Source organism: Vipera ursinii (genome assembly GCF_947247035.1).
Source record: "Vipera ursinii genome assembly, chromosome: 15".
Taxonomy (NCBI): domain Eukaryota; kingdom Metazoa; phylum Chordata; class Lepidosauria; order Squamata; family Viperidae; genus Vipera; species Vipera ursinii.
Genome location: NC_139528.1, coordinates 1,209,049 through 1,223,462, shown reverse-complemented (window position 1 = coordinate 1,223,462; position 14,414 = coordinate 1,209,049). Strand labels below are relative to the sequence as shown.

The 14,414-nt window shown below is 45.3% G+C and overlaps 1 protein-coding gene across 3 annotated transcripts; it reads left to right on the top strand.

Annotated features, from left to right (window-relative positions):
* The first annotated feature begins 487 nt into the window (after positions 1 to 487).
* LOC310647520 (uncharacterized protein) lies at positions 488 to 10,851 on the top strand. Of its 3 annotated transcripts, XM_083374837.1 has the most exons (3): positions 488 to 663; positions 2,912 to 3,089; positions 8,095 to 10,851. In XM_083374837.1, the coding sequence occupies exons 2-3, from the start codon at positions 3,010 to 3,012 to the stop codon at positions 9,134 to 9,136; spliced, it is 1,122 nt and encodes a 373-aa protein (XP_083230963.1). In that variant the 5' UTR covers positions 488 to 663; positions 2,912 to 3,009; the 3' UTR covers positions 9,137 to 10,851. The 3 variants fall into 3 exon arrangements, 2 of the variants coding, with proteins under 2 accessions (XP_083230963.1, XP_083230964.1); XR_014493892.1 differs by lacking the exons at positions 488 to 663; positions 2,912 to 3,089; positions 8,095 to 10,851 and adding exons at positions 5,777 to 5,912; positions 6,906 to 7,426; XM_083374838.1 differs by lacking the exons at positions 488 to 663; positions 2,912 to 3,089 and adding an exon at positions 5,827 to 5,912.
* The last annotated feature ends 3,563 nt before the right edge of the window (positions 10,852 to 14,414 follow it).

Sequence of the window (14,414 nt, the reverse complement as noted above, 5' to 3'; positions counted from 1 at the left end):
TTATGACTGGTGGACTTCAACTCCCAGACTTCCTCAGCCAGCGTGCCTGGCTGAGGAATTCTGGGACTTGGAAGTCCATGAGTCATAAAAGGGCCGAGTTTGAAGACCCCTGCTCTAGAGTATTTCGCTTCCCGAAGGTCCTAGGGACAACTGGACAATTTAAAGAGTCAACTATTCCCCTGCTAATATTTGGAAGTTCAACTTGCCAAGCTAGAAGGGAAGACGTGGAATCTGTAAACGTATAGGAAGCCCAGATGTGCTTTTTCAAGAGGCAACTGAACTTTGGATTTTTTCTTGCAGATGTTTGACTTCTCATCCACGAAGCTTCCCTTCTTCACCTCTGAGCTGAAGTTTTGGGACAACCGTGACCTCACGCCTCAAAATCTCCATAAACCAAAGACTGTCCATAACTGGCTTGGAGCACCTGAACGGTGTTTCTTGAAAAGTTTTAGAGCTTCTCTGACACCTCACAAGAGGGCAACCAAGGACCAGAGTCTGGGCTGAACATTGTCAGTGAGAAGGAATCCCAGCCATGCTCCCTCTTTTAACCATCCTAACCCACCAAGGGTTGCGTTGTGGTTCTCAACAACATCAAACTGGTTCTGATGGTTTCGGAACAAGTGTGGGGAAGGTTCATCCCGGAGACATTGATTATTAGTCAAGGTAAAGAAATGTTGGTTGTCAAAGGCTAGAAAGAAGTTGGCCAGCTGAACACGTGGGGAAACCAGCCAAAAGGAGGGCATTTGCTCTCAGATAGAGATAGAGGGAAGTAAGGGTGGGTGGGTGGGAGAGAAGGGAAGGGAGGAAGGAAGGAAGGATATTGGCAGGAAGGGTGGGAGGGAAGGAAGGAAGGAAGGAAGGAAGCAAAGGAGGATTTTGGCAAGGAGGACAAAAGTATTCATTGATACATATCAGCAGACTATTTACAAAACTCCTAAATATGTGTGTCTGCGCCCGAGTGTGAATAAGTGTTCCGGTGTGTAAGAAACAGAGCGCACACATCCTTCCTCTTCCTCATAGCTCTTCCCCCCCCCACCCCCTCCATCTCCCCCGCCTGCTTTTCCATCCACCTTCCTGGTTGAATCAGGCCGGTGATGTCACCGCTCAGACGCTGCAAATTGGCCACGGGTGACATCCCAGGGCTTTGTAAACACCCCGTGTGATTGTTGGTTTATTTTCTCTCTCTCTCTCTCTCTCTTTCTCTCTTGTCTCTAAACATCAGGAGGGTGATCGAAGCAAGGAAATGAATCACCGGGTTTTTTGCACGAAGCCGCCCTCCTGCCTTGCTCCTTCTGGGTCCAAGCCGTGCGAAGGGACTTTAATTCTCCAGGAAAATAAATACGGAATACGGAAGGAAAACCAGTAAATAGTTTTGTCAGAAATGGTGTAGGGTCTGCTGCTTGAGCTGGGGGTTGGACTAGAAGACCTCCAACTCTGCTCGTTCTGCTTAACTTCCGCACTGACTGAAGTCAGTTCATTTGATTTATTTATTTTGGTCCCCTCTTTCACGTGAAGTGGCAGCTGAGCTTATAAAAATAAAATGAAATGATCCACCGCAGGTGGAATGCGGGGCTGTCCCTTGAAAACATAGGAACACACGAAGAGCTGGTGAGAAAGGGTGGAGAAGCAGGGGACAATAACCCATCATTAGCCATGCAGGCTGAGCCCTGCCCTTGAAAAGCCAGTTGCGCAGCTTCTGATGTATATAAGGAAATGCATTCCAGGGAACTGCGACGGTTCCTTCTCAAGTGATGAGAGTTGAACCCGGAGCTGAAGGCACCAGCCAGGCACAAGGCAAAAAGGGAAAGGTTCTCCTCAACAGTAAGGTGGTCGCCCAAACAGACGTCTGTGGAGATTATTCTCAGCCATCCAGCTCGTGGTGTCCCTAAGGTGCTTTTCCCAAAGGCAGCTGGATTTTGTTTTCCCTTGAAGACCTTTCGCTCCTCACCCAAGAAGCTTCTTCAGTTCTAGATGAACAATTCAGTTCCTCAGCCAGAACCGAAGAAGCTTCTTGGATGAGAAGTGAAACGTCTTCCAGGAAAAACAAGGCCCAGTTGCCTTTTTGAAAAAGCACCCAAATGGACGTTCAACTGATAAAGCCACCATTCATGGTGAAGCTGTGAAATTTCTCCCAGTTATCTCTTCAAGAAAGATCAGATCCTTCCATCCATCCATCCATCCAGGGATTCCTGGGCCCCAAATCCTGGGATTCCCCTCACTAACTAGGATTCAGAAGGTTAGGTCTAAGGCTAGAGCGTCCTCTATTCAGCTGATTTCTCCTCCTGCGCAGATTAGGTCATTGTTCTTGATCCCATGCCAGTTCACCTGACATTCATTCCTCCATCTTGTGACTCCTTATCTCATCTTTTAATTACAGCTCATGCAAAGAAGTCCTCATTTCCCTTTCATTTCCCCCACTACCTGCCCAACTAATTGCATAGGGTAATATGCAATAGGGCACCGTCTACCAATGTTTACCTTGCCCTGGCATGCCAAATTGAGTTAAGGAAGGGCTCCTATGTTGGACCAGTGCCATGAACTAATTAATTTTGACAGGAGAGAAAATTAGCTTCCAACAGCCCAAGTTTAGTTTGGCCTTCAACTAAGTTCCTTGTGACATTAGGGTCACTGGATCGTGGAAGAGGAGATTAAAAGAAGGTTAGCCTGGAGAATTCACCCCGACATCTCAAAAGTCAGAGGCGATTTGCTGAAAAACCAAGCTTTCTAAAAAAAACACACGAGACGAACTGCTTCCCCGGATAAGCTATCTTGCATTCTAATCATTTATAACCCAACATTGGTTATATCTTGGTTATAAGTTACCTTGCAAATTAACCCCCCAACGTTGGCTATGTTATCAGTCCCGCTGGCTCTTCAAGAATCAATGATGGTTTCTTTTTGGTTGTTTCAGGTCAAGATCAAAGCCATCAGAGTGAGTCAAACTGATGATCAAGGACCTCATTCCAAAACAAAACCAGGGTGGTGGTGGTTGTGGCTGTCATTTTGACTATGCTCCGACTCCTCTTTGATTTCCCCCTGATTAGAGAAGAAGCGAACAGAGATTCCAGAGCAGGACAATCTGAATCAAGGTAACTTAGGAAAGCTTTTGAGTAAGGGGGGAAATCTCCAACAACACCCTGGTGTCCACTCATTCCCCATCCCTACCATCACATCCTTAGAGAGATGAACCGCAAAAAAGCCATCATGACCAAGTGGCTAGAGGTGCCTTCTTTTGAGGGTGGCCTCTCCAGGACTTCATTTTGATTCTGGAGATGTTAGCAAATGCCCCAATCGGTCCTTTTCATCGTGCCCAATTCTGCATTGGATGAAGACTTTGAATATGCGTTCCTTTCCTTCACATCAGAGGCGGACACCCTACCAATCGCCTAGGAAGGACAACCTGGAATCCTAGGGTCCCCTCACCTGTAGCCTCCCAATTAGGTCACCTTCACCTCCTTTTTCAGGAGGTGACGTTTATGGGGCACCCACGTTCACACCAGCTTCCAGAGCAGCTCAATCCAGCCATCCCAAAGGACTCTTAAGCCAACATCTGCTTCTGTGGTTGCCGGAAGGTGTCGCACCGTCTAAATGACTCAAGCACCATGACGTAACCCAACTGCAATCCTACTGGATGGTTTCGGACGTTGAAGACATTAAGCCTGACCTGGAAGCATCAATCAAGGCTTACCCAGTGACTAACTACTTGGGAGTAAGCCCTGTGCAAGTCTGATTAAAGGGCATCGCTTCTGTCCGGGATGCCAAAATGACCAGGGAAAGTGAGAAGTGAAAATTAAAATTTGTTAATTAAAAAAAAACACTAGTTGCAGGACTCCTGACAGTTTGGAAGAAGGCTTCCGTTAGGGGAAGGTATTTTCACCTTTTAGGAAGTTGAGCTGGTTGTCTCTTACAAGCTGGATGAGTTTTGTTTTGTTTTGTTTAAAAAAGCACAAAGATTAAGTCGCCAGTCCTCTTTTGTCAGAAGATAAAGTCATGTCCTCATCTTATTTTATTTTATTTTTCTCAGATGTCAAAAGTTTTGTCAAGGTGCTGATGGAATCAACCCAGAGGTCTATTCATGGTGTCTTCAAGTCTTGAGAAAGGTCTACAAGGGATGGGTGGTTCTGTGAAGGACCTTGAAGGTGGACATCAGGAGATCTAGAATCTAGGTTCTCCTGCTTGAGCAGGGGGCTGGACTAGAAGACCTCCCAAGGTCTCTTTCTGTTCTGTTCTATTCTGCTTTTGTTCTGTTCTGTTCTGTTCCTATTCTCTCCGTATTTCTCCATGGCCCTAAGCCATCTTTCTATCCGTTACATCACATCAGGCCTGCCTCTAAAAAGAAGTGCAGGTGGAGGTTGCTAAAGATCATCAAGACACCCTTCCATCTTGCAGAATCTCTCTTTTCATGAAGTGAGAAGATGGGTTTGGGTCAGAAACAACCAGAGAGAGAAATCGCTTCACAAAACACCCAGACGCAACCTTCATTCCATGAAACTAAGCTGGGAAGCTCTCACCTGGCCATAGAGACACAAAACCTGGACAGTTTCTGCCCCTCCGCAGATTGGTGATGGAAGAAGCTACACGTCTATGGAGATCCTCAGTCATCCAGGACACGGCTGTCCCAAAGGCAACTGGACTTTGTTTTTCCTTCAAGACATTTCGCTCCTCATCCAAGAAGCTTCTTACATTCTGACCAACAGTTCCAGTCAGAACTGAGGAAGCTTCTTGGATGAGAAGCAAAACGTCTTCAAGGGGGGAAAAAAATTGCCTCTTGAACAAGCCTTTTTGGGGACATGATGGAAGATACATTTTTATGCAGTTGCCTGCCTGGTCTTGCCACATTTCTGAACTGCCCTTGACAGCTCATTGTCCAAGAGACATCTCTTGAGTGTTATTTTTTTCCCCTGAAGGTGCTAGCTGCAGGTTTTGTAATTGCAAATTAGCTCAGGATTGGAATGAGTAATGTTGCAGCTGAATTATTGCAAGATTTTTTCCCTGGGTTGGGCCCCTGACTTCATGATAATGGGACACACCTCGCCCCGGTTATTGAACGTGTCTCAGGCAGATTCCATAAATCAATATATGAGCTGACATGGTGGTTTTACAGACAGATATTTATTTTTCCTTTGCCAGATAACGTCTCTTGCATGTCTCCCTCAGGACAGTGTCATGCATAGATTAAGTGGTGGCGATGAAGACGATCAAGCAAAACATGGAACGCAATCTCGATCGTCCTCTTCCATCTTTTGAGTTGTATCTCACGTGGCTTCTTGGAGACGGTGGGGGAGAATGATCATCTATGAGTTATTAGGACGTGTTTTTTTTTAAAAAAAAAATTTAATGGTGGCTTTCCTGGTCAATCTGAAGCTAGCCAAGTGCTTTTGGCCAACCTTCTTAGAATAACTCCATAAATATATATATGTGTGTGTATGATATTGAAACCCGGCGGAATTGAGAGGTCTTCTAAATTCGGTAGACCACCAAGGGGAAACCAGAGTTGATCTTTGTGTCAATAAAAGAGACAATTGGGGGAGGGACAGGAGAGCATCTTTTGAGTTGGATTTGTTCAGCTTGGCTTGTTCAGATGAGTGGACAAAACCAAGTCCATTCTTGTTTTCAAGTTCTCCTTCTCTTAGTTTAATGTTGCTAGTTTCCCTCGAAAAGTATGTCCAAAGGTGCTGAGAGTGGACAACTGCCTTCCGCAGTTGATTCATGATAATTTAAAATGTTCCTTCAGGCATAGAAGGAGCGGGGGAGGGAGAGATAATATCACTGGGTCTATGATCTAAGGGATCTGGCATCTCCATATTTTGCAGGAATCTCCTAGACCTGCCGTTGCAAAGGCCAAGATAAATAAGACTCGCAAGACTTTCCACGTTGAACATTAGCATCAAGATGAAAACATTCTCCAGGAGGTTTGCTAAATTTAATTAATAAAACCAGCTATCTCAGGTGTTACACTGTCAGGGGAGCCTGCTGACGGATGGTTTTGCCCAGAGAATAAAAATCAGAATTGCTGATCCAGCATAGATACATTTTGAAATCTTTGCACGATGGGGCAGATGGTAAGGGACAATCTGTCCACCCTTCTTAGCAATATTTCAATGTCAGCTGCCAACTGTCAACGCTGGCTCAGTTTTGCCACCGATGAAAAGTCCAGCGGGCTTTGACAAATTGAGTTGAGCCTCTGAGAAACACCCAAAGAATTAGGAATGGGCAGGAATGATGGAAGTTTTGGAAGAAAAATTAAGACATTTCAGTGGGTGTAAAACAGTAGTTTTATAGTCAAATGGGAAAATTCCTGTAGAGGAATTAGAATAACAGAGTGGGAAGGGACCTTGGAGGTCTTCTAGTCCAACCCCCTGCTCAGGCAGGAGACCCTAACCCATTCCAGACAAGTGGCTCTCCAATCTCTTCTTAAAAGCCTCCAGTGATGGGAGCACCCACAACTTCTGGAGGCAAGGAGTTCCACTGCTTAATTGTTCTCACTGTCAGGAAATTTCTCCCTAGTTCCAGGTTGCATCTCTCCTGGATTAGTTTCCATCCATTGTTTCTTGTCCTGGTGCTTTGGAGAAGAGCTTGACCCCCTCCTCTTCTTTGTGGCAGCCCCTCAAATACCGGAAGGCTGCTATCATGTCACCTCTAGTCCTTCTTTTCCTTAAACTAGACACACCCAATTCCTGCAACTGTTCTTCCTGTGTTTTAGCCAGAAGGGGTTTGTGGGAAGATCTAAAGTCCTTCTGAGATTTAATTCAGAAGACATTTGGTTGAATCTCTAAATGGAACGTGTGCTTCCAATCACATTAGGAGGTCAGATTCAACTGTAAAATCGGGACTGCTTCATATGATGATCTTTCTCCACGGATAGAAAAAGCTCTATTCACAGTCCATCCGTTTCCCATTGCCAGCCCAGAATCCCGGAAACTTCAGATGTTAACCGTGAAAAGATGGATAATGTGTAAAATTCAAACAGAGAAGATATTAGACGGAAGAGATCCTGATAATGTCTGCTGAGAAGGAGGAGGAGGAATCCCAAAATCTAGATGCATGGAGGGCACCATCCATTCTGAGATAATATTTCTGAGTCGAAACTTCCAATTCTCTTCAAGCAAAGAAGGTGACAGATGGGCCCACCAGAGTTCCCCTTATCCCCTTCCTCACTTTTCTCTTTCTACGCGTAAACCTTGCTGGTTCTGATGGTTGAAGGCGCTAGGAACTTCTCTCTGTCATATGGGTCGGTGCAGAAGGTTGGCAGATGCTGCATCGAGCCATCTCGGAAGCAATGTTCAACAAGGGTGTTGCCCTGCTGAAGAAACACAGTGATTAATCCAGCCTTGTGAAAAGTTAGAGTCACCCTGATTTGCACACACTATCAGAAGGGCTGGGCTTGGGGACAATATAAAAGTGTTCGACATTGGGGAGCAACTTAATTCCTTCCAGCATTACCTCAGAGACGTGTCAGGTAAGGCTGTTTCTGCTCTTAACACTTCTGGACAAAGTTCTAATTTTATCCTGATAGTCTACATTTCTGGAGTTGCTTGGATAAGCTGTTTCAGCTCGGGTGCTGCTATTACTGCTGCAACTGGAAGGAGCTCCTCCTCATCTTGCTACTGGGGTTACTTCTCACAGTGCTGCTACAGCACATAGCTACTATTCCTACAATTGTAACGTTTTATGATAACTCTGCATTAAGGGTATTCATCCAAGTGGGCATTTGTTGTATAAAGATGATTCATTCTGCATCTTGTGTTGATGGAAAGCTGCTAATGGGCCATCTTTGGAAGATGAGAAACAAGTTGTGATAATAACCCTTAGTCAATCAGAATAACAGAGTTGGAAGGGACCTTGGAGGTCTTCTAGTCCAACCCCTTGCTCAGGCAGGAGACCCTGTCCCATTCCAGACAGGTGGCTGACCAGTCTCTTCTTAAAAGCCTCCAGTGATGGAGCATCCACAACTTCTGGAGGGAATCTTTTGGGTTCCTTCACCGGGTTGTGGAGCTGCTCATGATAAGTGGTTTGAACATTCCTTTCTTACAAGTATTTTGGGTCTGTGGGACGGTGAGAACATGAAGTGTGAACCTTTTCTCTGATCTGCAGATTTTTTGGAGTGAAAATGGCGTCTTCCCAACACCAGCATCAATGCAAGCAAACTCCCACTTTGCCCCCTGAGCTCTGCAAGACGGTGCCACGCCCATCGGAGCAGCAATGCAAGGAGCCACCAGTGGTGGTTATCCCAACTCCATGTCCAGAACCCAAGCCACGTCCTCCACAGGAGCCTCCATGCAAGGAGCCACCAGTGGTGGTCATCCCGACTCCAGGTCCAGAGCCTAAGCCACGTCCTCCACAAGAGCCTCCATGCAAGGAGCCACCAGTCCCAACCCCATGTCCTCCTCAGGAGGAACAGTGTTTTCAACAGAAGTCTCAAGGCAAGGAGCCACCGGTCATCCCAACTCCATGCCCAGAGCCCAAAACCCCACAAGAGCCTCCATGCAAGGAGCCACCAGCACCATCTCCAAGTCCTCCTAAAGAACCAGAACCATTTCCTCCATGCAAGGAGCCACCAGCACCATCTCCATGTCCTCCTAAAAAACCAGAACCATGTCCTCCAAAGGAGCCAACTCCAGATTGTCAACAGAAGACTCAATGCAAGCAGCCTCCAATTGTGGTCATCCCCACTCCATCTCCAGAACCCAAACCACGTCCTCCACAAGAGCCTCCGTGCAAGGAGCCACCAGTGGTGGTCATCCCCACTCCATGTCCTGAGCCTAAGCCACGTCCTCCACAAGAGCCTCCATGCAAGGAGCCACCCGTCGTGGTCATCCCAACTCCATGCCCGGAGCCCAAACCATGTCCTCCATGCAAGGAGCCACCAGCACCATCTCCATGTCCTCCTAAAGAACCAGAACCGTGTCCTCCAACGGAGCCAGCTCCAAATGGTCAACAGACAAGTCAGTGCAAGCAGCCTCCATGTCCAGAACCCAAACCTCCACAGGAGCCTCCATGCAAGGAGCCACCTGTCGTGGTCATCCCATGCCCGGAACCCAAACCATGTCCTCAGGAGCCTCCGTGCAAACAGCCGCCTCCCTGTGACCAGCAGCAGAAGAAGCAGCCATCTTCATGGCCGCTCCAGAATAAATGAGCGGGTCAAAGGAAAAAAAAAACGACGAGTGAAGAATCCATTTCTCCAACTCTACATCTCACCACGTCAAACATACCTCATCTTTGTATCCCTTTGAAATGCTTTTAGGAAATCCTTCTAACGTTGCACGAGGGGAATCGCAGCAAACGATGTCATGTCCACCGAGGTGATCTGGTGTCAACTTCCAGCCAGAGTGGGACTTTTTTCAAGAGAGGTGCAACAGAATCTCCAGTTTCTTTGGGCGTTTTTCTCTTTATGTTAACCACACTGTTACATTTATTCTATCGTTTTCCTGATGGTCTCGTTCGCCTGTAAAGTTTGTAATTACTTAACTATTCTTTGTGCCATTTATAGATCCCCAAAGGAGGTGTGCTGGGGGACTCGGTGGGGTTCTTTGTTCTTTTAACACCAGCGGTTCTCAAAGAACACGATTGGGTTGGGTGTCCGTGAAATGTAAAGGTAGCTTAGATCTCCCCGAGGAGAGAGAAGATCCATCTTGTTATTTAAGCTCTTTCCTTTCACTGTCACTAGAGATCTGTTCTGTGACTGTAGGGTCACAGCTCTTTGTCCTACCTTTAGATAAGTCAAAGTCCTTCCTAGGTCAACTAAAATGCCAGATCTGCTCTCTGTAGAGAAGACATTGTGGGTTGGTGGCTCTCCAGAGGTTGATAAGACTATAATTGGATCAATGGCCAATAATCCTATTGGCTAGGATGGGTAGGAATTGGACTACAAACCATATCCCGAGGGCCGTAAATTCTTCATCTTGGTTTGGAATGTCCAACAAACTCTTTAAGTCCTGCAAGATGTCTTTCAAAAGGACCTCAGTTGTCTTCTGGAATGGCAAGATCTATCAGAAGACCCTGGGAAGTTCTTCAATCTTCCGGGGGAAGTTCAGGAGAAACTCAACCTATCAGCTGCCAATGAAATATTGGGGAAAGAATGAAACTTGTCAGGGTTTCTCCATCAGAGTTACACCCCAAAATAATTAGCCTTCAGAAAGTCATCGTTTTCAGTACCGTAATGCGGGCTTATTTTTATTATTTTTAATTGTGAACTGGATTGCAGGAAGCTGGATGACACCTGTATCATCAAGTCTGTCTCCTCTTCAGGGGGGTCGTTGCTACAGAGATGCTGAGTCTGCACACTTCCGAATTTATATTTAACCAACTTGTAGATAAATTGAATGAATAAAGGAAAAACAATGAATCTCTTGACTTTTGTTCTGGGGGAAAAAATCTACATCCAGTTTGGGTAAAAAAAAAATCTGCATCAAGGTTGAGTCCTGGGAATTCAGCACTGACTTTAATTTTTTTTTAAAAAAAATACTAAATTATATGAAGCAAGTAGAGTGTGGTAAAGAGTGGGGATAAAGCAGACAGATGTAGATAAGTTGAAAACTAAATCATTGGGGAAGTCAGACTTCTCACAAAGTCAAAGTTCATGATGTGTAGGTCAGATTTAGAATGTGGAAGCTACTTGGCCTTAATTTTTGAGAGTGGAGATGACCTCAAGCTGACAGTAGAGGGAGATTTCATTTTTCTAATTGTAACCCACTGACATGAAGGAAGGCCTGTATATTTCACAGAAAGTGCCCTGGAATATATCAAGCAAGCACTGTTAGATGATCATCTTGAGTTTAGGACTCCAGAACCATCAGCAGAAGTAGAATTAGGGGGCCTTCAGAAGACTAAATAGGGACAAGGAGGAGACAATCCCACCACACTCCAAAGACTGTCAACCATCAATGTTACAGCAGAACTAGTAGGTCAAAACTTAGTCTGGAGAACTTCCGGATGTGTCCACTTCAACCCACCCAGCGTGATCCTCAAGGAGAATTCTGGGAGTTGAACAAACGGGAGGTGCTCTACTAGATGATCACCTAGATCAACAATAGAGAGTAGGCCTATGAAGTGACAAGTCTACTCAAGGGTAGATGCCTACTCCAAGCAACCTTTTGGTGAATTAAGCCCTAGAGGCTAAAAAAATTTAGATTTGCTGGGAAGCGATTGTAATTTATCAAGCAAGAAATACTGTGCTGATAAGAGGTCCATTAACAGTGAACATGCAAAAACAAATTACAATATTGCTAAGAATGAGGGAGGGTGCTCTCAACTCTGCTGATGCATGCACAACGTAGGAAGGCTGACAGGACACAATTAGTCTCCAGTTTGTATACTGCTTTATGCTAGTTTGTAAGAAGAGCAGGTTTACTGCCCCATCGTGTTTATTCACTTACTTTCTTCCTGATCTGTGGGAGCGGCTAATTCTTATCAAAATTAAAATATTCCTGCATTCTTCCCGAGGCAGGATTCCAGCATACTTGCAAAATTCACATCAGGAAGGTTTTATTTATTTATTTTTTGGAGGAAAAAAAAAAGATCTCTGCAGGCTGAATTTGGGCAGGAAGAAAAGGAGAAAGTTGAGATAAGACGTGGGAACTCATCTGATGAAGCAGGAAGACAGGGAAGCTGTGTGGAAAAAGGTTTTAATAGCAGGATTAATTTAGTTCATAAATGAATTGTCTGCCCTTTTTTGTGGACTGCAGAAAGTGCTAGAAAAATCCGAAGTGAGCAATAATACTTCAGCAGTATCCTTTTTTCTTTTTAATTTCCTCCCCTTTTTAATTTCCTCAGTTTTAACCTTGTAGAAGCTAGAATTTCTGAATTTCATAACATCCAAGCTTCTCTTAACGGGGGAAGTTTGACTCTGATCTTCTCTTGTTGAGTTAAGGGGTGAAATTCCTATTGGGGCTCATATTTAATATGAATTGATTTACTGGGTTGCTCCAGACTTTCTCCAATGAGAAAAATGTGTAATTTGGTAGGAAGAATCCTTGACTTCTTCCTTCAATATACAGGTAATCCTTGATTTACAACCATTAATTTAGGGGAGGGAGGGAGGGAGGGAGGGAGGGAGGAAGGAAGGAAGGGAGGGAGGGAGGAAGGAAGGAAGGAAGAAAAGAAGATGATAGAGAGAAGGAAGGAAGGAAGAAAAGAAGATGATAGAGAGAAGGAAGGAAGGAAAGAAGGAAGGAAGATGATAGAAGGAAGGAAGGAAGAAAAGATGATAGAGAGAAGGAAGGAAGGAAGAAAAGAAGAGAGAGAAGGAAGGAAGGAAGGAAAGGAAGGAAGGAAGATGATAGAGAGAAGGAAGGAAAGAAGGAAGGAAGATGATGGAAGGAAGAAAGAAAAGATGATAGAAGAAAGGAAGGAAGGAAGATGATAGAAGGAAGATGTTGGAAGGAAGGAAGGAAGGAAGAAAAGATGATGGAAGGAAGGAAGAAAAGAAGATGATAGAGGGAAGGAAGGAAGGAAGGAAGGAAGGAAGGAAGGAAGGAAGGAAGGTGACAGAAGGAAGATGATGGAAGGAAGGAAGGAAGAAAAGATGATAGAGAGAAGGAAGGAAGGAAGATGATAGAAGGAAGGAAGGAAGAAAAGAAGATGATAGAGGGAAGGAAGGAAGGAAGGAAGGAAGGAAGGAAGGTGACAGAAGGAAGATGATGGAAGGAAGGAAGGAAGAAAAGATGATAGAAGGAAGGAAGGAAGATGATAGAAGGAAGGAAGGAAGGAAGGAAGGAAGGAAGGAAGGAAGGAAGGAAGGAAGGAAGGAAGGAATAGCCCTCAGATTTATACACCGCTTCACAGTGCTTTACAGCCCTCTCTAAGCAGTTTACAGAGGCAACCTATCTCCCCCAACAATCTGGGTCCTCGTTTTACCGTCCTTGGAAGGACAGAAGGCCGAGTCAATCTTGAGCCGGTTAGGATCGAACTCCTGGCAGTTGGCAGAGTTAGCCTGCAAATACAGCATTCTAACCACTGCGCCACCACAGCTCAAAGCAACAACTCCGCACTATGAAATGCATGGACGAGGAAGGAGCCCCGAGAAGGTCTTGAGAGGAATGAGGAGGCAAGCGAGGATTTGCTGACAAACAAACATTTATTGATAGGCTGCCATCGCTAGAGAAAGGAAACTTCCTACGGGAGTTCAGCACTGCTGCTGTGGGTGATGGCAGAAGCATCCCTCTCCTCCAGATGGGTAGGTGGGATTCTGGCACGAACTTCCAGTTGATCCTGAGCAATGAATTTCAGTTGATCCTGGCCACTGAGATCCAGTAGATCCTGGGCACTGTGGTCCAGTAGTTCCTGGCCACTGAGGTCCAGTTGACCCTGGGCACTGAGGTCCAGGCAAGGCATAACATGCTGAGGAATCACATGGCTTTGAGCAACTTGAAGTACAGCGGCAGGATACCGGTGGGACACATGGCGTCTGCTTGCACTGCTGTTGAGACATCTTCAGCTCAAGGAGAACTGGAAAGATTAAAGAGAGCAAAAATTGAAAACATTTTTTAGAGACACATAGAATAGCACGGATCTCTCCATGACTTGTCTCTTGGATCCTTGGGAGGGAGAAAAGATCCTTGCTCTGGGCTAGGGTTACAACCGAAATGTCTTATCCTCCAGACTTGGGGCCATGAATTGGATTGGGGTCACAGGCCAACGTTCATTGGTCAACCTGGTCGCCCTAGCTTGTTCAGAAAAATCGCAGATCTTAATTCGAGCGGGGAACAAACCTCAGTTCTTAAAGATCTGAAAGATCCAGGTTCCTTTGTGCAATCTTCAAAACGAGGAGAGGGAGGGAGAGAGGCAGAGACAGAGAGAGGGGAGAGAGGGAGAGAGAAGGACAGAAAGAGGAGAGGAGAGAGGGAGCGAGGGAAAGAGGGGAGAGGGAAAGAGAGGAAAAGGAGAGAGGGAAGAGGGAGAGAGAGGAATAGGTTGAGGAGGACAGATGAAGAGACAGCGAGAAATTATTGAGTGTTTTAACCACAACAAGAAGAAGCAACAAAAGCTAAAGAGAAACAAAAAAAAAGAAAGAAAGAAAAGGACAAGCTAAAATTGAAAAGGGGAGGAAAAAAAGTAAGAAGGTAAAGAAAAAAGATAATAATACATCAAGAAGTGGTTTCCAACTTTCCCCAAAGCAGCTACAAGTACAATTATATTTTAACCTCGCTCTCTCGCTCTCTCTCTAAGGCTCCACATGCCATGACTCATTTCTTTCTCAACCTTCTAAAGAAGGACTCCCAAGTGGAGATCAAAGAGAATCACGTGAAGCCAGCAGGACTAACTGTCCACCTTCTGAAATCACACCACGGCTCGGCTAATGAGCATCGCCGTGATCTAAAACAACCAAACTGAGTTCCTAAGAACCACTTTGGGAAGGGCCACTCGCTAAGTAGGAACATAAATGACTACATCTGAAATCCGAGCTTCTGATCTTG